This window comes from Haliotis cracherodii, unplaced genomic scaffold (genome assembly GCF_022045235.1).
Source record: "Haliotis cracherodii isolate W230 unplaced genomic scaffold, xgHalCrac1.p SCAF_11, whole genome shotgun sequence".
In the NCBI taxonomy this organism is placed as follows: domain Eukaryota; kingdom Metazoa; phylum Mollusca; class Gastropoda; order Lepetellida; family Haliotidae; genus Haliotis; species Haliotis cracherodii.
This window is the reverse complement of record NW_027266266.1, coordinates 42,383,689-42,409,745: the sequence shown is the minus strand read 5'-3', so window position 1 is coordinate 42,409,745 and position 26,057 is coordinate 42,383,689. Positions and strand designations below refer to the sequence as shown.

Sequence of the window (26,057 nt, the reverse complement as noted above, 5' to 3'; positions counted from 1 at the left end):
CAAACAGAAAGAGAGACACACCACGAGAGGGAAAGACTCTCGGAGAGACACCACGATAAAGGAGAGAGGGAAGGAGAGGGACACACCAGAGCATGTGTCCATCTTTACTTCCAACAGATGGTCAATAGAACCCTTGACCAGTGGAGCCTCAGGGCATATTGGCCTTTGTGTTGACCACTAGGGACATCCAATATTGATCCTAGAGGTCAGATGAGGTCTCAATGGCCACCAAATGAAAATCTCAAGTGACCATTTAAAGCTGATATTTGCTATCAATGTTTCCACCTGCCTGTCAATGAGAAACCCAATGCCTTTGTTCCCTGAAACTTTGAATGTGTATTCCCTGATTACTCCACAAACCAAGGATGTATATAGGTCTATATACATCTTTGCACAAACCCTCTAAATATATGAAAAATGTTATTCTGTTTTTGGATTCTTTTGACTACCTTACAGATTCAAATTTTGATATTATCTGTGAAAGACTATTTGATATGGAAAACAAAATCTAAAAGAATTATATTTATTTCACGGTATCTTTGGAAGGTGTCCTCTAAAATGATGAAGATGATGATGATGATGATGATGAAGATGATGATGATGATGATGATGGCGATGGTGATAGGGATGGTGATTCAAGTTAAATATTGATAAAAAGAAATGTCAAAATGAAAATTCAATCAATATTTTCCAAACAAACATATTTTCAATTAAAATTCATTTTAACTTAATTTGTATTTCTCTTTTAAATTAAACATGATCTGGTCTGTAATACAACGGAAATGATTGGTCAGGATTATACAACGTTTAAAGCTTAAAACATAATGGTACCATTACTCAAAAAACTTTGAAATAAAATCTCTTTGAATTCTTTTGAGACTGTAATCTGTAATCAACTGCTATTCTTTCACAAAAACATTGACGTTGTCTTTTGTTGTTTTCCAAACATAAATGAAAAAAAGAAATCAAAGAATCTATACTGTTTGTTCTTGAGAGAATCAATCCAAAAAAGTTTTCTTACAAGAAATCTGTTTTTATCTAAGGAGAAAATTTGAAAGTATTTTTAAAGGTTCCTCATAAATTTCATCTTGACTTAAACACATTTCTAAACTTTTCCATTATCAACCAAAAAATAACAGCAGCCTTTGAAATAATAATTGGGTAAGCAAGGCTCATTTACCGATTATTTTTTTCTAAATTACAACAGTAAACCAGATATGTAAAAAAATAGGTTTTTAAGGCCTGCAAGATTCGATTGATACTGTTGACAGCCATCTGGCAAGTAGGATATTCTTTGAATATAGACTGTCTTCCATACAACTAGTAACAACTATATTGCTCAACCTTTAAAACACTTTAAGAGATTAACTACCTACACATAGGTCCTACTAACCCTTTCGGAAAAGATCAGATGGAAACGGTTCAGTTTCAAAAGGTCAGACGTCCACAGGAGTCCATATTTAATAAGAAAATGGGAAATTATTGATCTTAATCTGATAATGAAAAGTATAAAGGTGTACTAATTATGGTCAAAGAAACAGCCTTAGCTTTTCATATTTCATAAAATTCAATGAACTTTTTGGATTTCATTGTTTAGAATACTGAATTATGAACTGGAGTCTATCCATTTTTCAAATTTTAAGTTTAGATACATATTGACAGTTTGGTATTATAAACACGGTTCCTCAAAAGGTTTTACTTTTTGCAGTCATGATGACACCCGTATTTGTTTTTTGAGTGAAAACTGAAGTCTAGGCATCAAAGTTTAAGTAAAAGTCGAACAGTTTCATGTCGCCATGAGTGGCGATAATGTTGTGTCAGGATCTTGATATTTCTTTTGTGTATCCTGCAACCAATATGGCATCAAATTTGTAGAAAAACCTGTGTCAAGTTGAACCCTAATTGTCACCAAGGACAGTACTGTTAATTCTTGAAGGGATCAGCAACATAATATTTTAAATACTTTTCCAGAAAATATATAATTTTTTTCTCACGTTTAACACACAAAAATGCAAATGGTTCACTGGACAGCTTGAAAGAAATGTGTCATGGGGCAAAAGACAATAATTTATTGTTTGGCGCAAACAAGAATCTGAGTTCCCTGTCACCATAGTGGTCGACCCCTTAGTAATCCTTTGTATTGTTTTATGGTAGAGATCTGTCAATTTAAAAAAACCAGCTATTTTCTCTCCCTCCCGAGTCTCTGTTATTGTGATTGGGAAGATGGCAAGTGCAAGGGTCATTATAGATATTTTCTTTAAAAAGATGACAACAGTGACAGTAATAAAGAATGGGAAGATATTCTTTTGCAATTATTTTATTTTATTTTGTCCATTGACTGTTTGGTCTTGAAGCGGGTTTATCTCAACACCAAGCTATAGAAGAAACTACAATAATCCATGAATACTTCCTAATGGGTGGCGACCCGTGTAGATCCGGGGTAGATGATGCCTTCAGCAACCCATGCTTGCCATAAAAGGCGACTAACGGGATCAGGTGGTCAGGCTCCCTGACTTGGTTGAAGCATGTCATCGATCCAAATTGCGTGGATCGATGCTCATATCAATCACTGGATTGTCTGGTCCAGACACGATTATTTTCAGACCGCCGTCATATAGCTGGAATATTGCTGAGTGTGGCGTAAAACAACAAATCAACCAACCAAATCCTAATGGGTGGCAGAATGTCTACATCTACATCTGCAGATGTATTAACAAGCCTGTTAAAGCAAGACTTTTAGAAGTTGGTTCCTAGTAAAAAAAACGAAAAGTGGAATAAAAATATCTATAAAGTGCTATTTTTGTATGATGCTCAGGGCTCAAAAATCCACTTGTCTGCTTGTATTGATGAGTGTTGACATGTGCAGGGCTAGAGAGAAGTGAACAAATACTCGGCCTACTTGGCAAATACATATTTCAATCATACCAATTCATCTCTAATCAAATTCAATAAACTAACATATTTTCTTGAGTATAGTGAGTGACCCCCTCCAAGTGATTCAGTATTTTGGATTTTTTTTTGCGAGTATTATGTACACACTTTCTCCCAATCTTCTGGTGATTTTGGTTAAAAATTATCCAATAATATAGCATCAAAACATTTTGATGCAATGATTGGAAGAATTGTATCTGAAACTATTATTTTATCAGGAATAATATATTCCAATATTGTTTTATTTTAGTTGCAGCTCTACTATATATATCTAAAATAATAATAACCATAAACAAAGCACTTTTGTACAGCTGATCGCTTTTGCCGGAAATGTTTTATAATGGAACAGTTCGACATGTCACCATCAAGCCTCCCGCGCTCACGATCGTGAAAACTTTATGTTGACATATAATTGTCAAACCAAAACAAATATGACTCCAAATGAGTCAAAGTATGATATTTATGATATTTATGATATATATATATATATATATATATATCCATTTTCTATCCACCAAAGATTGGTTCAAGGCGTCAATGGTGGTAATCTGACCGTGATTGCTTTAAGTAACGGTGAGTTGACCGATCTACTGACCACTTCACAAACGATTTCATCGAAGTTAATGTATCCTCGTGTTATGGGTTTTCAAGCCCCGAAGAAGTATTTCTCATTTTGTGTCTGATAACAATCCCAATACATCAAAATAAAGTCTTACCTTTGAGAAACCTTATTTCTGTTAACACTTGGATAGTCAATGGCCATGTCTGGTTAATTTTATAGTGGTAATGCCGCACCGAGCGAGACGAGTCGACCAGGTTACCGTCACATGATTTCGACCCACTCCATTACAGTCAAGTTAAAGAGAAGCACTACATGGTCAGTCACATGATATTACAGACGGGAAGTTTACAAACATCAGCCCATACATAATCGGTACTTATGATTGCTCCGATGTAAAATTATCATCAGATCAAATTTGATTAAACTGTGCATTAGTGAAAAGGTAAAGGCAAGAATGCAGTATACTGGACACCTTCTGCCATTTTGGTAAGGGAGGGGCGGTCGGGTAGCCTGGTGGTTAAAGCGTAAGCTCGTCACACCGAAGACCCAGGTTCGATTCCCGACATGGGTACAATGTGTGAAGCCCATTTTTGGTGTCCCCCGCCGTGATATAGCTGGAATATTGCTAAAAGCGGCGTAAAACCATACTCACTCACTTTTGGTAAGGGATGTGCACAAGCTCATTTTTGTCGCCTCGCTAAAATAACAGGTGTTGGGGGGCTTGCCTCCCAGTCAACTGCTTGAATTAAATGTTTTTATAAGTAAAGCCTATTTTTCAAATAGTGATGCAGATGCATGTGGCTTTATCAGTAGCATCAAACAAACATGTCGGATAGGTGTCTGGTATAATGTAAGTGCACCAAAGTAAATTGTGAGGTGTGTTTTCATTACTTATTGAATATCTTTGCTTGTGTAGTTTAATTCACAACATAACTTCAGCGGTAACTGGCGAACACTTTGATGTCTTCAGTGGGCTTTGAAGCGTCTACCTTGTTTACATGGTCACGTATTGTTAAGGGGCTCGAAAAAAGGTGAGGTTTTATCAAACACGTTCATAGAAATAATAACAATGTACATGTCATTCATATCATAAATAGATGGCATACTTGGCAACAGTGTGTTTTAAGAAATGAACATAAACTTTTTAAAGGAATGTAATTATATTTTTTTTTTTTTGTAAGCATATTGGCGGAGATGAATGGAGATGGCAGCTGTGAATTTAGACAGTGCTGTGTTCAGCAACGAAGAGTTACAAATACAATGGGTTCTCTGTTTACAGATCTGTCCATAGCAATAGAAAAATCATTCTGCCATGGAGTTAAAACTGAAGCTGGCTCCTTGAATCACTGATAGTGATGTAGACATGGAATTTAAAAATAACATTTTATGTTGTATAAGGGGGACTATATTACTAGTGGGAGACATAATAAAAATAAATATTTTTATGTTTTCATTATTTCTTTCCCAGCTACTTTTCAGTAAGGGAGGCGAAACGAAACATAAATAATGTGTGGCCTAGTGCACATACAATTGATATGAACTCAAGTATTTCTAACCATATGGGTAATAAAAAAAGATACAAACAGAAATCAGGTGCGCTTGTACATGGCACCAACGCAATCCATCAACCTAATTTGTTTCAACCCAGTTGGTTGGTTTGTTGTTTAACGCCGCACTCAGCAATATTCCAGCTGTATGACGTTGGTCTGTAAATAATCAAATCTAGACCCGACAATCCAGTGATTAATATCATGAGCATAGTCGCCTTTTACGGCAAGCATGGGTTGCTGAAGACCTATTCTACCCCAAATCCTCACGGTCTTCAACCCAGTGATGTCCTTTTGACTTGCTTTCAAATAAGGATTCAGGTGATAGGGTAACCTAGTGGTTCAAGGGTACACTCATGACGTCCATGAAGTATTGATGATGGATAAAACAAATCAAAATGTATTATGATTAGTCTTATCAAAAGTAGTTCTTTTTCAATGTTATGTCAAAACCATTGATAGTTAAGCGTGTTATTAATGCCGACATCTTTAACTTGACATTAATGCATTTTGACTTTGGGCAATGGACATTTGCAATGCACTGATGGTTCAATCAGTGGTTTCATCTCAATGAGTAAAGTGAGTGAGTGAGTGAGTTCGGCTTAATGCCGCTGCTAACAGTATTCCAGTTGTATCATGGCGTATCAGCTTAATGTGGGAAGAAAGCCCGAAGAGATGCAGGTCTTAGACGTTTACCACTTCGGTGAAACCCACAAGCACGGGTATGGTGCTGACAAACCTAGAAACATAATCGGGGCGAACCGGGATTCGAACCCACAATCATAGGTTTCTGGTGTGCCCAAGGGACGCAACTCTGCACAGCGAATCACAGCGCCTTAGACGACTGGGCCACCCTTGCCCCCCAATGAGTAAAGTACCTTGTAGGGCTGGGATGGGTTACTCGGGTACTCGGGTCGGGTAGGTACTGAGTAGGACCCGGGTACCCACAGGACTACCTGGTTAGTCACGTAATTATATTGTTTAATGGCAAAAATGATCTAGAACTCTATGGTTACACTATAAGGGACAAATATTAACATTTCTTTCTGACTATATATGCACACATTCCTTCTGACTTTATATGTTTGCATAAAGATAAAACTTCAGTCAAGTTCAGTGTATGCATGACCAGATCAGTTTATACGTATATCTAAATACATTGTGACAGGAGTACGGTCAAACATTTCCCAATCAGACATTTGTACAAATCTCTTGAGACCTACGGCGGGTAGCCGGGGAGGGTCGGGTAATAAGGGGGTGGGTACCCGGGTAGTAAATTTGGACTCGTCCCAGCCCTACTACCTTTCTAACAGGTGAACAGTCTCTCAAACCAGTTTAATTTTGGGGTCGATGATGTCATTATCAAAAGGAGATAAGCAGTGTTTTCTAGGTTAGATTAACTTATGGTAATAAGTGAAATGGTGATTCCTACCTTTGAAGTTTTTCATATTGATCAATTTCCTGTGTCCTATGATTAGGTAAATCAGATTTATCGTGAATAAATTGACAATTTGCCTTTGAGAAAATTCTGATTTTGGAACCACTACATGTTGTCTGACAACAATTTTTCAATTATTGATCAGAAATGCTAATAAAATAAAATGTGACGTAAATTGGGTAAGATCCCAGAGTTTCACTGAATTATCATATTAGTTACTGTCTATTTTTACCATCTCACAAGACTGAGAACCCTTGAGGGCAGAATCTTTGTTATTTTCTGTCTGCCAGAAAGAAAGCCGTGGAGATACCTTGCACACAGGCTAGAGTGGTGAGTGTGTAAAGCCAGCTCATTAGAAATGAGCAAGTTGAAAGTGACAAGCGCATCAGACCTGTCACCATTGGTATAAACTGACACAGTTTGTGTTCCAGTGTGTCAATGACACAGTTTGTGTTCCAATGTGTCAATGACACATTTGTGTTCTGATGTGTCAATGGCACGATTTGTGTTCTGATGTGTCAATGGCACAATTTGTGTTCTGATGTGTCAATGACACAATTTGTGTTTCAACGTGTCAATGACACAATTTGTGTTCTGATGTGTCAATGACACTATTTGTGTTTCAATGTGTCAATGGCACAGTTTGTGTTCTGATGTGTCAATGACGCAATTTGTGTTCCTATGAGTCAGTGGCACAGTTTGTGTTACAGTGTATCAATGACACAATTTGTGTTCCGATAATGACACAGTTTGTGTTCTGATGCATAAATGACACAGTTTGTGTTCCCATGTGTCAATGACACAATTTGTGTTCCGATAATGACACAATTTGTGTTCTGATGTGTCAATGACACAGTTTGTGTTCTGTTGTGTCAGTGACATGTGAAAAAGTGTTTCAGTTGGCCAGGAGAGAAGACACTAGTTTAATGAAGACATCTGGGGGTCCATACAACTCACTCAGGGTGCCCGGGGTAAGAGAAATGGTCCTCAAACAAACTCGCAACCAAGATAAAAGACAGTTATAAAATTGTTTTGTTGAATGCAAAGTCAAGATTTATTTGAGTTATTCAAAGAATCTGATTCATGTCAATGTTCAAATCAGTTCAGTTTAGCAAATCTAAAACTCATGCGTTATAAAAAATGGAATATTTTCACGTAAGTTGTAAATGATAAATCACAAGACATATATTACGGTAAATTATCTCATTAATCAGCACAAACTGCTAATGAACAAGGTGATTTATCTCATAAGCACATCCAGGTATAAAGAAAGTAAATCAGACCCCAGAACCAATCACAATTACACAACTACAAATTACACCCCAAGGAGTTTATCAGTTCAATGCTGTCCAGAGCAGTATGACAGTTATACCATGTCAGTCTCTACATTAACCAACCAGACGAACCAATGACTGATAGTATGAACAACTCTCCCAAAATATTACCTGCCTGTGGGAAGATCTGACAAATTCTCCATGTGCAGTTGATCAATTACTTCTTAAAAAGTTAATAGTTAATACCTTAATTTTGAATAATTGTTGTCGTCATATCTTTATTAATAGATTGTGAGTGATTCCATAGTATTTGATTGGCTGACAAAGCAATAATTTTTGTGTTTGTTTCGATAAACCTGAAAACAATTAGGCCACGCCCACTATTAGAGTACTATTTCCTGATTGGCTGATCATAGAATATGTTGAGTAATGTTGTATTATTGTGCTGAATGATGTAACTGATTTTGTTAGGGTTGGCTATTGATATAGATCATATATATCGAACATAGAGAAGACAACATATTTCATGTCATGGGTGAGCGGTGACACATTTATGATGTATTACTTTGTGGACATTTGAGATATAACAAATTAGTTGCTCTCCATCAATAGATCAGTGTACACTCAATTTTCATTCTCAGCTCCCTGGGGAGTATACAACCCAAGCTGCCTGTGAGGCTCTAGAAGGTTAACAGTCATATTACCATCTCATCCTACCGGGTACCCATTCACTGCTGGGTGAACAGAGGCACATTTTGAACAAAGTCACTTGCCCAAGGAGACACCACATGTGGTACATGTGCTTCAGTGTGGGGTAGGACCAAAGCCCTAGAAACTCTCAGGAGCCAAGCTGCCGAACATGGTCACCCATCCAAGGACTCTCCACAACGGACATTGCTTAACTTCGAATGATTTGTGACCTGTGCACAGGACCATATGCCACCAATAAATATCCTACTTTCTGTGACTTTTTTGGCTCTGGTTTGTCAAATAAAAATACAAAAAAATATATAAAGAGTCACCTACATTGCTATTTACACTGAATACTGTTTGGGCAATTGTTATTTAACATCATTGATCACAACACCAGTCTGTCATACAGACCCTGAAACAAATATGTCCAAAGCAGCCCAAGCAAGTCTACAATAGTGGGCAAGTCTAGATTACTGCAGTATGAAGAGAGTCTCTGGTCTCATTTTTACAACATTTTATTAAAAATTTAACAACGTTTTCTTCTGTAAGATATGTTCATTTGAGAGACAAGATGTTAATCTACACTACACCACACAGCGTATTTATTCTACACAAGAACGCATTCATCCCATGAACACAAAGCCTGACAGTGCCCCCAGATAAAGTCCATCGCATCTGTGAATACCCTACCTATTTACCTACGTGCTATAATTAGTATCATCCTACTATTAACAGTGACAGCTCTATCTGGGCAGTGATGTACTGGTTATAAACAACCTTCCCACAATCTGGACAAGCTTGGATTCCTCCTCAGAGACTGGTTAAAACACATGTTTCTTGGCATGCTGGAATCTGCATCAATATAATGTATGTCCTCGTGATTCGGGTTTGATGGCGAAACAGGATTCAGTTGAAAACAGCTGGGACAATTTGAACTAAGCATGATTTGTAAAAGGTGAGGCGAGGTGAAATTGGGTTTAATGTTGCATCCAAGATTATTACACTCATATAGCGACGTGTGTGTGTGTGTATGTGTGTGTCTGTCCGTCCGTCCGTCCGTCTGTTCGTCTGCTTGTACTAGTCCGTGCTTGTGCCAGTTTTATAGTGCTAGCTCACTGAGATACCATGCCACAGTTTAACATGAATACCCCACTCAGACACAGTATACTGTCTGCGAAATTTACGAAATTTGGCTTCCTGCTTTTTTCATCAGCAATGGGGTCGGGTAGCCTATTGGTTAAAGCGTTAGCTCGTCACGCCAAAGACCTGTGTTTCGATTCCTGACATGTGTACAATGTGTGAAGCCCATTTCTGGTGTCCCCCGTGATATTGCTGGAATATTGCAAAAAGCGATGTAAAATCAAACTCACTCACTCCGTCACTCACTCACTCATCAGCAATGAATATATGTATTATGCTCTTTCCTACAACAAGGGTTTTGTATCTTGGACCCTGACAACCGCGTTATATCGAGGGATCAGTGTATGTAATGCATTGATGATGTCATTAGTTCGTGAGATTTGTTGGGACATTTCACTCACAAATCCTGGTATTTTACACTTAAGAGTAAATCATCACACATGTACATCATCAGCCATTTTAACATAGGTGAAAAAAATATCACAATGTTTTCTTCGCTATGTTTATTATCGCTGACAAACGCTAACACTCATTTCTACTTAAGACCTCCTGCAAAAATGGGATAAAACATCTCCAGTCATACACCTCACTAGATATTTTTTTCAGAAAAAATGAGTTATTTTCTGAGCAAATGCTGAAATTAGCTCCCGAGGAAATATTTATTATCACCACATGTGAAGGGTTTCCTATAAAAACATAGCTACACCCTCATTGTTCCGTCCAAATAAACCATCGAAGAAGTCTCGGATGGAGTTACTTGTACTTATGTTCAATAAAGTAACATTTTCCCCTCTGTTTCTTAGGCTAATAAAGAACTTTGGCAGAAGGAATATAAGAACTTTACAAAGAGAGCTGTATTTAGGCCATACATGAATTAATTAATAGATTTTCACCCAAATAAGAACTTTACAAAGAGAGCTGTATTTAGGCCATACATGAATTAATTAATAGATTTTCACCCAAATAAGAACTTTACAAAGAGAGCTGTATTTAGGCCATACATGAATTAATTAATAGATTTTCACCCAAATAAGAACTTTACAAAGAGAGCTGTATTTAGGCCATACATGAATTAATTAATAGATTTTCACCCAAATAAGAACTTTACAAAGAGATCTGTATTTAGGCCATACATGAATTAATTAATAGATTTTCACCCAAATAAGGACTTTATAAAGAGAGCTGTATTTAGGCCATACATGAATTAATTAATAGATTTTCACCCAAATAAGAACTTTACAAAGATATCTGTATTTAGGCCATACATGAATTAATTAATAGATTTTCACCCAAATAAGGACTTTATAAAGAGAGCTGTATTTAGGCCATACATGAATTAATTAATAGATTTTCACCAAAATAAAAACATTACAAAGAGAGCTGTATTTAGGCCATACATGAATTAATTAATAGATTTTCATCTAAATATTGTGAGGCAGGGAATTTCAACCAAATTGTTCATGGTACCTCTCGATAACTGTCAACAGGTGTGAATCATATAAAAAGTGTGACCACTGCTCTAGATAAGCTCCATATTTGCATAAAATATACACAATAAATCAGTTCATACAATCAGTTTTGCTGTGTAATATAACTAATATTACCGTATTCGACGTAATAAGCGCCCACGGCGATATTTGCTAATATATTGGATAGTGAACTATCCCAATTATTATATTTACGGTCTTTCAACTCGTTTTTTTTTCACCAAAATAATGTTCTAATAAGAGCCCCCTATTTCTAATTTTGAGAGCGCCCTGAGCACTTATTACGCCGAATACGGTAATTTGATTTGTAAATGAGTGAGTGATTTTGGTTTAATGCTGCTTTTAACAGTATATTCCAGTTATATCACGGCATGTCAGCTTAATGTGGGAGGAAAGCCAGAAGTGATATCTCAGATCTAAGTTCAATGATGATAAAAAAGCATGACAAATTACACATAACACAAGGATTAGTGATTAAGTATGGCACAAAGTGCTTTGCGATATTGAGTGTGTTCAAAGATTGTTGTGTGTGAGAGTCAGGGTTAGTGAGTGAGTGAGTGAGTGAGTGAGTGAGTGAGTGAGTGAGTGAGTATGGTTTTATGCCGCTTTTAGCAATATTCAAGCAATATCAAGGTGGGGGAACACCAGAAATGCGCTTCACACATTGTATACGTCGGGAATCGAACCTGGGTCTTCGGCATGACGAGTGAACACTTTAACCGCTAGGCTACCTGGAATTATTATAACTTGCACTTGGTGCAAGTAGACATAAATATGAGGCTGCACTTTTAAATAACAGGTTGCTCTGGTGCACGTTTAATATAGTTAAAATAAGTCCTGTATATTAACAATAATCATGAAGTATCCAAACCATTAGAACAAAGTGGGGACTTCCATAAACACCAATATAGAAATGTGACAATAAAATTCAGATCAATAAACTCTAGCTTATGCATGTACACCCAAAAACTCTTTCCAAAAGCATAGATTTCAAAAATGCTTTTAAAAGCAACCAAAAAACATCAATATTTAGAAATAAAAAGCTGTACATGGTGAAATATTTCTTGTTTTGTGAACAAAATCTATGCTGTCTTCAAGCAGCAAGGCTAAGACAGACATCAGCACCAACAGTGCCATAATCTGTGATAACCCCCCCCAAAGAAGAAAAATGCTCTGTCTGCTCGCAAGAATAAGTACTACTACCCTATCAACTACAAGTAAGAAGAAGTATTTCAGAACCCGAACTGCCCTATCATCCAATAAACCTTCTCTAAATGGAAGAAGGAAGACATTTTGGTCGTGCATCCTTCATTTTTGCCGAGCAGGCAAGATTGGCTCACTGCCTCCAATCAATATTTGGCGTAAGAAGAACTTTGACTGCGTCAGCGTGGCCTGTGTTCTCTCATCGAAGGAGGAAGCAGCTCCACCAATGACTCATGGCAGTTCTCTAATAAACATAATCAAAGCCACCACAGACTTGCATATTTGCTCACAGCTAAAAACTAATAAAAGCCATGTGTTCAGTTTAGAAAGTCATAAAAAGGCCAGCTGTATTCGAGATGGTGTTAGAAATTCAAACCAATTCGCTAAATTTAATGCGTGTTCCTGTGGTTGCAACCATTTGATACATTTATTGGTTTTGACAAATTCAATTGTACATTGACAAAAGTGACCTTCACCTCATGTAAAATTTGTTTTGAAGTGCAATATTATCAGCTTGGTTTGGAAAATAGCATGTTATTAATAGATCATTTTGATAATGTTTATGACCAGCTTATCATATTGATTAAAAAAAGAAGAAGAAAAGAATCAGAAATAAATATAGCATACTTCTGATTAGTTTTATGGCTGCTAGTGTCAATGTACACATGACACAAATGCTTTCTGAAGAATTAGGTCAGGTTGATATTAACATCTGAAATTATATGTCATTAGTCAGCTGTTGACATTCATCAGACAGAACCTGATTGTTGCTCATTCTGTGACAGGCTAAAGGTGAAATCGGCTTCATAAATCGTCGTTGGGGGGCACGGGTAGCCCAGTCGTCTAAGGCGCTGCAATTCGCTGTGCAGAGTTGTGTCCCTTGGGCATGCCAGAAACCTATGATTGTGGGTTAGAATCCCAGTTCGCCCCAATTATGTTTCTAGGCTTGTCAGCACCATACCCATGCTCGTGGGTTTCACCGAAGTGGTAAACGTCCGAGACCTGCATCACTTTGGGCTTTCCTCACACATTAAGCTGACACGCCGCGATATAACTGGAATACTATTAGAAGCGGCGTTAAACACAACTCTTTCACTCACTCACCATAAATCGTAGGCAGTTTTAAATGAATGCCATTCTGCAGACTTTCAAGAATATATCTATCACAGAATTCGGATTATGTTTAAATGGTGATGGTGCCGTAAAGACATATATCCGGACTAAAAGTACAATAATACTACTACTACCCTAGCAACTACAAGTAAGAAGGACCACCTCCATGGTCCAGTGGTAGAGCATCTGCCTGGAGAGGGTTTCATCCCAAGCCGCATCATACAAAAGATGGTACTTGTCACCCTGCCTGGTACTCAGCATTATGAGAGTAAAACCACAAGTGGTCGGCTCCGATGTACTGTGTCTGAGTGGGGTATTTATTCATGTTAAACTGCGCCATGATATCTCAGGGATAGCACTATAAAATTGGCATTAGTCTGGACTCGGTACAAGCAGCCACACACAAACACACACACATGTGCATGCATGTCCCGATATAAGTGCAATAATCTTGGATGTGACATTAAACCCCATTTCACCTCACCTCACATGTAAGAAGATATTTCAGAACCCAAACTGCCATATCAACCAATAGATATCACTAAACCGAGCTTCCAGCATGATTTGTTCTCAGCAAAGATCGCCATTAGTGACATCTTTATACATAAATCGGTTAAACACGGTTAAACGGCTCATTGTCTATAACGCCCACCAATTATTTGGACCCCATTGGTAGCGTTGTAGCGAGGGACCACTGTATCAATGATTAAGCAAAATGAATATAATTCTTTGTTTTAAAGATTCACTGTCACATTTTGGCTCCGTCCATAAAATCAAATTATGAAATGATTGTGTCTAACAACCTCTGATTTATTTCAAAATTATAAATATTTGCAGTTACATTGCCATGTTTGTTCCTTCCTCTCAATCAAGCAATGGCTTCATCTGAATCCAAAGTGTAGCATCTTTCCCACCTATGATCCCGAAATAAAATTCAGGATCACTTCAGATTAAATCTTCCAAGAGAAAATAAACACTTTTAACAAAATTAAACCAAAGTTAAGAAGAGCCTATTAATCTTATCTGAGTCATGAACATGAAAGAGGTTCCGTGAAATACAAAATGTTGTGAATCAGGGGTCCCTGAAGAACCTCATAATGTCAGTAAATCCATAAAGTACAATCAGTATGCTGGCATCGTGAGGAGTCCCTCTTGAGCCTCAGTGTAAGTATACTGTTACGTGCACATTAACTACTCACTTCTCCGTTCATCCCAGCCACTTTTAGATGACTTGAGGTAGATTTATCCAATAAAACTGCAATAAAAGAGAGAAGAAAATGTTTTATGTTTCATTAGCTCAATAACATCATCATGAGATCAGACATAAAAAAAAAAAAAATGCTTGAATCATATAAGATATGGCATGTTTTTTCTTTGTCACCCAAATCCAGCATACTGACTTTGGAACGGAAGGCGAGTTGCTTTACATTGTATTACAATATGTTCGTAACAAACACTTCGGCTTTGTGTATGCCATTCTAGCATGATTATGACATTTTTAAAGATTTGTTGCATCTTTGGAGGGAAATACCAACCCTCTGCTGTTAACAGTTTGTTCAAATATGCACTCCGACATTCAAACTGTGTTGTTTTGTTGGAGATATATTTCATATGTAAACAGATGATCCCCTCTGTGCGGTGGTCTTCCTTGCTGTCACCTGGTCATGTACTTGTCACACTCAGCAGTGAGTGAGTGAGTGAGTGAGTGAGTGAGGGGGTGAGTGAGTGAGTGAGTGAGTGAGTGAGTGAGTGAGGGGGTGGATGGGTGAGTGAGTGAGTGAGTGAGTGAGGGGGGTGGATGGGTGAGTGAGTGAGTGAGTGAGTGAGTGAGTGAGGGAGGGGGTGGATGGGTGAGTGAGTGAGTGAGTGAGTGAGTGAGTGAGTGAGTGAGTGAGGGGGTGAGTGAGTGAGTGAGTGAGTGAGTGAGTGAGTGAGCAAGGGAGGGAGGGAGGGAGGGAGGGAGGGAGTGAAATGCCACTTTAAGCATGACAATGAATATCCGATATAGGCTTCAAACTATAGGTAGATTAATGTATATGTAGTGTTGAAAAACAAAAGGTTTATAATTGGGATGAATCATGGATTTGAACCAATGCCACCTGAAATGAGTGAGTGAGTGAGTGAGTGAGTGAGTGAGTGAGTGAAATGCCACTTTTAGCAATATTCAGTACTATCATGACAGTGTATATCCGGTAAAGGCTTCAAACTATAGGTAGATTAATGTATATGTAGTGCTGACAAACAAAAGGTCGATAATTGGGATGAATCATGGATTTGAACCCACTGCCTGATGAACCTGGTATGGCTAAGGGACGTTACTCAGCAGCCCACTTAGAACCTTTCACTCCTATAAGATATGGTAAAATGAGGATATAATATCAAAGCTTGGTGGTTGTTCTAAGAGAGAGGGCGGGGGCCATTTGATAAGTAAAGGGCACCACCCATCATGCATCATGGTGGGCAACAACTTCCAAAGGTTACCATGACAACATTCGCGCCTATCATGCATTAGGTGATGGGTGTCTCCTCCTTCTGAAAGGGACCACCAATATCAGATGATGGGCAGCTCTTTTGATCTTGCCTTTTAACGTGATAAAATGTTTTGAAAAAAGATTTGCAATCAAAGAAAGCACCTACTGATGGGTTTGAAAATAACAATGCAATTATGGATTCCATGTACAATTTGTGGAGGGTTGTGATCTAGAAAGCAGTTGGAAGATTGTTTTTGTATTTGTAAGTTGGTTATAAATTTAATATAATTGGGAACAAACTCCAATGCTGCCGTAAGACATCTAGAGGTCAAGGAGTCTGGTGAGATAACACTATATTGACCACATGTCTATAACACTGTCCAGTTGTCCATCTATTGGTAGCCATATATACTCCAGTGCTGCAGTATGACATCTAGAGGTCAAGGAATCTGGCAAACTAACACTATATTGACCACATGTCTATAACACTGACCAGTAGTCCAGCTTTTGGTAGCCATATATACTCCAATGCTGCAGTATGACTTCTAGAGGTCAAGGAATCTGGCAAACTAACACTGTATTGACCACATGTCTATAACACTATATTGTCCACATGTCTATAACACTGACCAGTAGTCCAGCTATTGGTAGCCATATACTCCAATGCTGCAGTATGACATCTAGAGGTCAAGGAATCTGGTGAGCTAACACTATATTGACCACTATATTGTCCAACTAATGGTGACCATATATATTCAAATGACGAATCAGAAGAATATAAACAATAGCTGTTTAGTCCATTGCAGGGTGTAAACAAAGTTAATATTTTGACAGATGACACAGTCACAAGATTCTTTGAACAACAGCTCTTGGAAGGCTCTAGTGCGGGCTTTGACCACAAAGATATCCATTGTTAAGTTCTATCAGAGGTTGTTTGGAAACAAACATTCACAGAAGACATCCAGATTATATTTATGTGTTTCTTGTCTTAGGGAGCAGTTACAAAATTTGGAGTCCAATAAAAAAGTGAAAATAAAATCTGTAAGTTGGGGTTGGGTGGTAAAGAGGTCTGAAAGTTTTCCACATATGACAACATAAACCTTTCCAGGTTTTTACAATTAAAATACATAAATATCAGCTGTAATCAAGTAGTTTTAATCCTCTTAGTTTTACACTGGGAGTGGGGGTGGGGAACGAGTAAACCTGGGCATGGAATCAGGGACGGTGGGGTAGCCTAGTGGTTAAAGCGTTCGCTCGTCACGCTGAAGACCTGGGTTCGATTCCCGACATGGGTACAATGTGTGGAGCCCATTTCTGGTGTACCCCACGGTGATATTACTGAAATATTGCTAATCGGCGGGGGTAAAATTATGCTCATTCGGCTGTGTAATGCACCCTCCAAAATTAAGCCTGTTAATAACGCATAGCTATGTGTTAATTAGCATAGCTATGTGTCATATATGTAGTCTGTCCATAACTCATGTTTTTTGTCGAGTTGTGATTTAAAAAATAGGGACATGAACAAGTTAAGTCTAACATTCATTCATGCTGAAACATGAAATAGTTTCAATGATCCAAAGAGCCATACATATTTCCGTTACCCATTTGAATTCTCAATACTTATGAGGGAGGAAGATTAGGAGGAAGGGAGAGAGGGAGAGAAAGGGGGGATGGAGAGATTGTGAATATTGTATTGTAATTGCAGGCAGATTTCACCGATTGTTTTAGCATGACATCTTGCGTCTGCAGCCACCATTACATCCAGTTCACTGTACAGAAGTGTGTCCAACAAACTGTCAAATACAACACAAGGACTTGTCCAGGAAAACAACACAATAATGCTGAAATACATTATGTTGGTTTCCAACTTCCCTGACATACATGTATGAGGTCCAGTGGACCAGTGTCCGGAGCTGCCTGCTATATTCACAAATAAATGCCCCTTGCCCAACTTCTAGACCAATCTGTAAGTAATCTTTATAACAGACCCCTACAAAGACCCAAATTAACCTTACAGTAAATACTTGTGTATATTACAAATTTTGTACAGAAAACAGCAACGCAGAAGGGATATATTATTGAAAATAACTAAACTACTATCAAAAAAGGTTTTGTTTAATCAGCAAAATAAACTAAACTATCATCAAAAGAGCTTTTGTTTTATCAACATTTGAAATAAATTTGGTCTCTTCTTCTCAATCTCGGAATAGAAACAACTTGTGCATAGTTTTAATAGGTACCCTGTGGTCTATTCTCTAAGCACCCAGAGTTTTTATTCGGCTAATACGGTATGCAAACTATCAAAGGAGGAGTTATGTTTTCTGCTGCTTTTAGCACTATTCCAGCCATATCGGTGCAGGGGGCATCAAGAATGCACTTCATACACTGCGACCATGCTGGGAATCAAACCTGGGTCTTTGATAATAACTTCTACCGCTGGGCTATAGCAGTGCCCTCAAATATGAAGCACATGTAATGCATGAATGTGATTCTAGCATATAACATGTTGTCATTAGTTTCTCGGGCTTCACTCCTGTTCCACACTGACGCACATGCACCACATGTGGTGTCTCCCTAGGGAGTGAGTGATTATGCTTTTACGCTGCTTTTAGCCATATCCTAGCAACATCATGGCGGGGGACACCAGAAATGTCCTCAGGGAAGTGACTTTGTTAGAAATGTGTCTGTGATCACCCAGCAGTGAATGGGTACCCGGTAGGATGAGATGTAATGTGGCTGTTAACCTTCTAGTGCCTCACAGGCTGCTTGGGTTGTATACTCCCCAGGAAGCTGAGAATGATAAAAAAAATAAGTGCACACTGATTTATTGACTGGAGTTTAGTGCTATTATTATTATTATCAGTAGTAGTAGTAGTCGTAGTAGTAGACGTTGTTGTAGTAGTAGTAGTAGTAGTAGTAGTAGTAGTAGTAGTAGTGCACAATTAGTGTGAACATCATGATTAATAACTAGAAAATGTGTATAGTACAATTTAACCCTTTAAATATCAAGTTTAGAAAAAGATCTTTACAAAATTCCTTATCATTTCTGCATACAAATACCCCTTATTCTCCCATGAAAACCCGGGAGCTAAAAGGCAGAAAAAGAAACTCCGTACACTATGCTTCTCATAAAGCTCACTATTATGCGGATGAGTGTCAGGGCTGACTGTGTATCAGTGTACCCCTACAATGTTGAGTGGTGCTCACTCTATCAACCACTGGTTTTCCTGGCCCAAAAGGGGCGGTGGGGTAGCCTAGTGGTTAAAGCGGTCGCTCATCACACTGAAGGCTTGAGTTCAATTCCCCACATGGGTACAATGTGTGAAGCCCATTTCCGATGTCCCATGCCGGGATATTGTTGAATATTGCTAACAGAGGTGTAAAACCATACTCACTCACTCCTGGCCGAGATTATTGATGGTTTGCCTTGATAAAGCAGCTATACTTCTCACTGTGGCATCAAACTACATTCACTCACTCACTCACTCATCATTACCTAATATTAACCACAAACAAATATAATTTGTCATTTTTCTGTTTTTAAAAGATTAGTATTTCATGCAATTACTGCAATATAAGTGTTGCCTCAAATATTTCTATTACATGTGAGTTGTTTTAATAACTGTTTTACACTCAGTCTTGTCTGTCACCATTCCATAATTGGTTATTGAAATTGAATATTTTTAAATCCAATGCAAAATAATGCTAATAGTGTCTTTGAATATTCCCACAAGCACCCATAATAAGGATCACGATGGAGACCTAAATAGGGCAAAGCAACACATTGACAACATGTTACACAACAATGCTGCTTGCATCACAACTGCTTCCATTACAACAATGTTGATAATTAATCACCTTATGCCACTGCTCCCATGTAGAAAATCCATTAACAGTTCTAAAAATAGATATTCCCGCTAAACAAAGGCAGATCTTTTGTGCCGTATTTCATAAAAATCAATTTTCATAGTCATTTAAAAAATACATATTTTGATACTATCTTGATCAATATTCAAGGAGTAGATTTAACTGGGCTGTTTACAAATGTTTTTTTTGACGAATAGGTTTCAATTAAATGAAGTCACTGCCTACAACATAACGCCCATCAGTTGGAAAACATGAATATTCCTGTCTTTTATTGACCATATATTGAAAAGATAACCATGATGACAATTAACATGTAAATAATCCATGATGCATTGCTACAGAAACAAGAAAATTTGTTGAAAATTTAGCATAAACCATATTAAAATATGAATTTGGAAGTCATGAATTATGGCCCCCACTGATGAAATGCAGGACCATATTTCAAAGACTAAACCACTTTCGTTCAAACATGGCACCAGCAAGAGGAATGGTACATGAAATATGAATTCTGAACATAAAAAAACATCAACATGCAAAGCCACCGACCTGGGGATAAGGTGCTGAATCGAGAAAATCCTGTTGAAGACTGGAACATCAATACTATAAGAGATTCCAGCAAATGCCCAATAGAAGCTCATGTATACAATTCCACCAACCAAAGCCTCTGTTACTTCATGTCATAGAACCTGAGCCTTTCGATAAATTATACGGCCCTTCAGGCCTTCATTCGATGCTGGTCAGTCGAAGGTATCCGGGAAAATACACAATAGATGCCTGCTCGTCTACAGGGCCTGGTCCCAAGGTTTGATGTGACGAGCTTTGACCAAAACGCTTGTTGTCTCTCTCACACCTGAAAGAGCATTGACAATTGGGTTAGAAAGCTGCTAGGATCTAACACAAGGCTGTTAGTTGACAAATTAGGACAACCTACAATACAATTGCGTGAATAGTAAGTAGGTTGATGGTATTAACCATGAACTGCTGCATCTGTTTCTTAGTTGACAGATGCTGGAATCCCTCACCCTGTGAACAAAGACATTTTCAGCTCTCGGCTCAGCTCAACATATGACACAGGCCTGCTGAATTATAAACATGTTACCATGGAAACCAATTTGAGACTTTGATGTTTCCTAAATTGATTTTACATTTTTCGGATGATATTCTACATTTTTACTCCGTAAAACTGCAGAAAAATAGATAATTGTCTGATAGTGTGGCAGTGAAACCCTTGCATTATAACTCCGTTTGTCTAGGTCCTTATTGAATTTCTATTGATTTTTGTCAGCAAGCAAGGGAGATGCGTGAAACAAAGAAACACTGATGTCTCAAAATATCGCCCAACTTCAGGTCATGTGACAGGCCTCCATTCCATGGAAGAGCATGTTGTCCATTATCTTCCAGATCAATTAATATTTAATTACCCCAATAGTGAAGTCTCAGTTCAAATGACCATGCACTCATTCTGGGTATTTGCCAGAAGGGAAATCAATACTTTCATATGAGCAGCAAAATTATTGCTTGTTTGGCAAACATTTCAATAAAACAATTCCAGAATTAATCAACTGTGGTTGTGTTTGTTTATGTTCGTGTGATACTATTCTATGAACAAACTGAATAGATATATACTGTATTTCCTATGTTAAACGTCCGAGTATTACTGTATTTCCTATGTTAAACGTCCGAGTGTTACTGTATTTCCTATGTTAAACGTCCAAGTATTACTGTATTTCCTATGTTAAACGTCCGAGTGTTACTGTATTTCCTATGTTAAATGTCCCAGTGTTACTGTATTTCCTATGTTAAACGTCCAAGTATTACTGTATTTCCTATGTTAAACGTCCGAGTGTTACTGAATTTCCTATGTTAATTGTCCGAGTGTTACTGTATTTCCTATGTTAAACGTCCAAGTATTACTGTATTTCCTATGTTAAACGTCCAAGTATTACTGTATTTCCTATGTTAAACGTCCGAGTGTTACTGTATTTCCTATGTTAATTGTCCGAGTGTTACTGTATTTCCTATGTTAAACGTCCAAGTATTACTGTATTTCCTATGTTAAACGTCCAAGTATTACTGTATTTCCTATGTTAAACGTCCGAGTGTTACTGTATTTCCTATGTTAAACATCCGAGTGTTACTGTATTTCCTATGTTAAACGTCCCAGTGTTACTGTATTTCCTATGTTAAACGTCCGAGTATTACTGTATTTCCTATGTTAAACGTCCGAGTGTTACTGTATTTCCTATGTTAAACGTCCGAGTGTTACTGTATTTCCTATGTTAAACGTCCGAGTGTTACTGTATTTCCTATGTTAAACGTCCGAGTATTACTGTATTTCCTATGTTAAACGTCCAAGTATTACTGTATTTCTTATGTTAAACGTCCGAGTGTTACTGTATTTCCTATGTTAAACGTCCGAGTGTTACTGTATTTCCTATGTTAAACGTCCGAGTGTTACTGTATTTCCTATGTTAAACGTCCAAGTATTACTGTATTTCCTATGTTAAATGTCCAAGTGTTACTGTATTTCCTATGTTAAACGTCCGAGTGTTACTGTATTTCCTATGTTAAACGTCCGAGTATTACTGTATTTCCTATGTTAAACGTCCGAGTGTTACTGTATTTCCTATGTTAAAGGTCCGAGTATTACTGTATTTCCTATGTTAAACGTCCGAGTATTACTGTAAATCCTATGTTAAACGTCCGAGTGTTACTGTATTTCCTATGTTAAACGTCTGAGTATTACTGTAAATCCTATGTTAAACGTCCGAGTGTTACTGTATTTCCTATGTTAAACGTCCGAGTGTTACTGTATTTCCTATGTTAAACGTCCGAGTGTTACTGTATTTCCTATGTTAAACGTCCGAGTGTTACTGTATTTCCTATGTTAAACGTCCGAGTGTTACTGTATTTCCTATGTTAAACGTCCGAGTGTTACTGTATTTCCTATGTTAAACGTCCGAGTATTACTGTATTTCCTATGTTAAACGTCCAAGTATTACTGTATTTCTTATGTTAAACGTCTGAGTGTTACTGTATTTCCTATGTTAAACGTCCGAGTGTTACTGTATTTCCTATGTTAAACGTCCGAGTGTTACTGTATTTCCTATGTTAAACGTCCGAGTATTACTGTATTTCCTATGTTAAACGTCCGAGTGTTACTGTATTTCCTATGTTAAACGTCCGAGTGTTACTGTATTTCCTATGTTAAACGTCCCAGTGTTACTGTATTTCCTATGTTAAACGTCCGAGTGTTACTGTATTTCCTATGTTAAACGTCCGAGTGTTACTGTATTTCCTATGTTAAACGTCCGAGTATTACTGTATTTCCTATGTTAAACGTCCGAGTGTTACTGTATTTCCTATGTTAAACATCCCACCCTTTCTTCACACCCTTTACCCCTGTCATTTAATGGCAACTAAAATAATGGGAAGAATTCTGCTAAAAACTGCCCAGTGTTTAATCGAGGCGGGATGTTTAATCAAAATCCTAGCGTTTAATAAGGAAATATGGCTCAGATCTAAACACATAGATGTAGAGTTATCTTAAGACTTATTTTGTATTTTTGTGAAGCATGAATGGAAATATACTCAAAGTCAAAAGTAACTATAACGTGTGGCATTTTAGAAAATGTAGTAGTAATAGTAGTAGTAGTAGTAGTGTAGTTGTAGTAGTAGTGAGTGAATATGTTTTTACACCGCTTTTAGCAATATTCCAGCGGGGAACACCAGAAATGAGTTTCACACATTGTACCCATGTGAGGATTCAAACCCGGGTCTTCGGTATTTATGAGTAAGCGCATTAACCACTAGGCTATCCCACAGCCCCTGTAGTAGTGGTAGTGGTAGTGACTGTACGTAGCGACATACAATGACATACAGATTTTAACTTTTTTAAATTATCCATTCTTTCTACTTGCTGTATAAAACTACTAGCACCTGTACCGAAACTTTGCATTGAAAGACAAAATAATTGTCTTCATTCAAAGTAAGTATTATCAGATGTTCTAATTTATCACATAAGGGAATTTTGAACTAAAAATCAACACTTTTTAAATTTAAAGTTGACAGGTGTTTAATATGGGTTTCTGAAGATTAATAATTTCTTAAAATAAAATAAAAAATAAAACGGTTCAAATTTAAATTCTTCCTTGTAATATTTTTGTGTTTGTCATACAAGTAAATGTTGAATGTTTGGTTTATTGCATTCCCACTAAGAGCGAGTGAGTTGAGTTTTTTGCTGCCTTTAGCAATATTCCAGCAGTATCATAACAGGGGACACCAGAAATGGGCTTCGCACATTGTACCCATTTAGGGAATCTAACATAGGTCTTTGGTGCGATGAGCTAATCCCTTTACCACTGTGCTACCCAACGTCTCTCTGTGTAAAATAGGACCGCCTCAATGGTCTTGTTGTAGCTGCATGTCTAGAGTGTCCGCCCGGAGAGCGGAAGGTCCGGAGTTCGATCCCCGATCGCGTTATACCAAAAGACGTTAAAAGATGGTACTTGTTGTTACCCTGTCTGGCGCTCGGCATTAAGGGGCTCAAACAAGGACTGGTCGGCTCGGACATCAGAATACTGTGTCTGAGTGGGGTATTCATGTTAAACTGCGGCGTGGTATCTCAGTGAGCTAGCACTATAAATCGGCATCAGTCCGGACTAGTACAAGCAGCCACACAAACACACACACACACGTACATGCACGTCGCTATATAAGTGCAATAATCTTGGACACAACGTCAAACCCCATTTCACCTCACCTCACTGTGTAAAATGGAGAGAAAACTTGAGGTGTGACTTTGTTTTGATTCCAAGTACACACTAAAATTAAATCAAGATACAAAGCTGGAAGATTGATCAAACCGTAAAGTTATAAAGTATGGAAGCCAATTAGGGCCAATATCAGGCAACAGTGTCAGTTCAAAGCAGGAAGTGAAGCCTTGAGAAGTTCAGAAGCTGAATTCAGTTTATCTTGAATATACAAGTTAATTTTAAGATAAATTTCAACTGTATAACATGAATTTTGAGGATAATTTTTTTCAAAAGAGCAACATGAATTATATTTAATTATCAATTCATTTATATATTATCACTACTTTTGCCTTTGACATATATTGCCACATATTTGAGCAAAACAAACAGAAATGTATGGAACCTACGAAAGTAATGACAGCAAAGCATTGAAAATCACTTAAAATGTTTGGCAAGAATATTCATGATTTGAGTACAGTGATTATTATAACATATAAACACATATTCAACATCTGTGTGTCAGCTTGATTAACCATGGAAATGAGAAAATCATATGAATATTTTAAAATGAATACACAGAGCAATCTTTTATCAAACAAAATGAATTTGTATAAATATTTTTTAAGGATTGACTTTCGTCGCGTTGTGTGAGTTCATTGGAGTATGAACCTTCATAGAGTGAGGGCTAAATTTTATGAATATTGGAGCTTGCATGAAAGTAAATTCTTATGATTTTTTATATCACTATTTTTATGTCCAAAGACATAGGCCGTGATCTATATACAACTATATTTTGCACGTGACTTCATGTTTACACTGACAGCCATACAACAAGAAGCTGTATCGCGGAATAAAGTAGTTCCTTAAAACAAGAGGGATAACTTTTGTAGTTTCTGTAAACAAATGTACTCAAACAATATCCTCCTAAGATGAGAAAGGTCTGTTAAGAACTACCCCAGTAAGTCAATCACAATGACAGCGTCGTAATATATTTACATCAAGTACAAAACGTCAAAATGGCCGACAAACGTGACGGGAGCAATTTCAGAAGTTGTTAATGAACCTGTGGCAGTTACAGGTTTTAGTCATCATTGATCAACTGGCCGATCATTGAAATGTGATTGAAGATGTGTCAATAGACACTAAGGTAAATTCATAGATTTCTGCAGACTGTCACTGTCAGACTAGACACGAATCGAGTCGATACTATGATAGTTTGGAAGTGCATTTCTTCGTTCTGTTTGTAGCGGCCATAAGATTTCTGAGTCCCGTGATAGGATTCAAACCACGGACCTTCTGATCAGAGGTCGGACGCCTTGTCCAAATGACCAAAGAGGTTAACCCTGTCAGCAAGCTGACAAGGTTAGGATGTCATCTGTGGGACGACTCCACGCCCTGCTACATGTTCATTAGGATGGGTCGTGAGGATATTCATGAACTATAATGACGTTTCTCAATGTATACTGAATCGCTGAGGTCAAGATTAAAGGGTCTAAATGTTCAGAAAGAATACTTCTGTATGTATTCATGCAAGGGAATTCCCAGGGGTTTCCCCAGGAATGTGGAAGTAGTCCGTC

The 26,057-nt window shown here is 37.6% G+C and overlaps 1 protein-coding gene across 6 annotated transcripts in view; it reads right to left on the bottom strand.

The window, feature by feature from the left end:
* The window catches only part of LOC139456522 (septin-4-like), a 119,588-nt gene that overhangs the window by 44,663 nt on the left and 48,868 nt on the right, over nucleotides 1-26,057 (bottom strand). For 3 of the 6 annotated variants that reach the window (XM_071238285.1, XM_071238284.1, XM_071238288.1), the window contains exons 2-3: nucleotides 20,273-20,576; nucleotides 14,588-14,643 (exon numbers count right to left, since the gene is read on the bottom strand). In XM_071238285.1, coding sequence (XP_071094386.1) covers nucleotides 14,588-14,643; nucleotides 20,273-20,321 — 105 coding nt within the window. In that variant the 5' untranslated portion in view covers nucleotides 20,322-20,576. The other 3 variants (XM_071238289.1, XM_071238286.1, XM_071238290.1) reach the window with 3 other exon arrangements.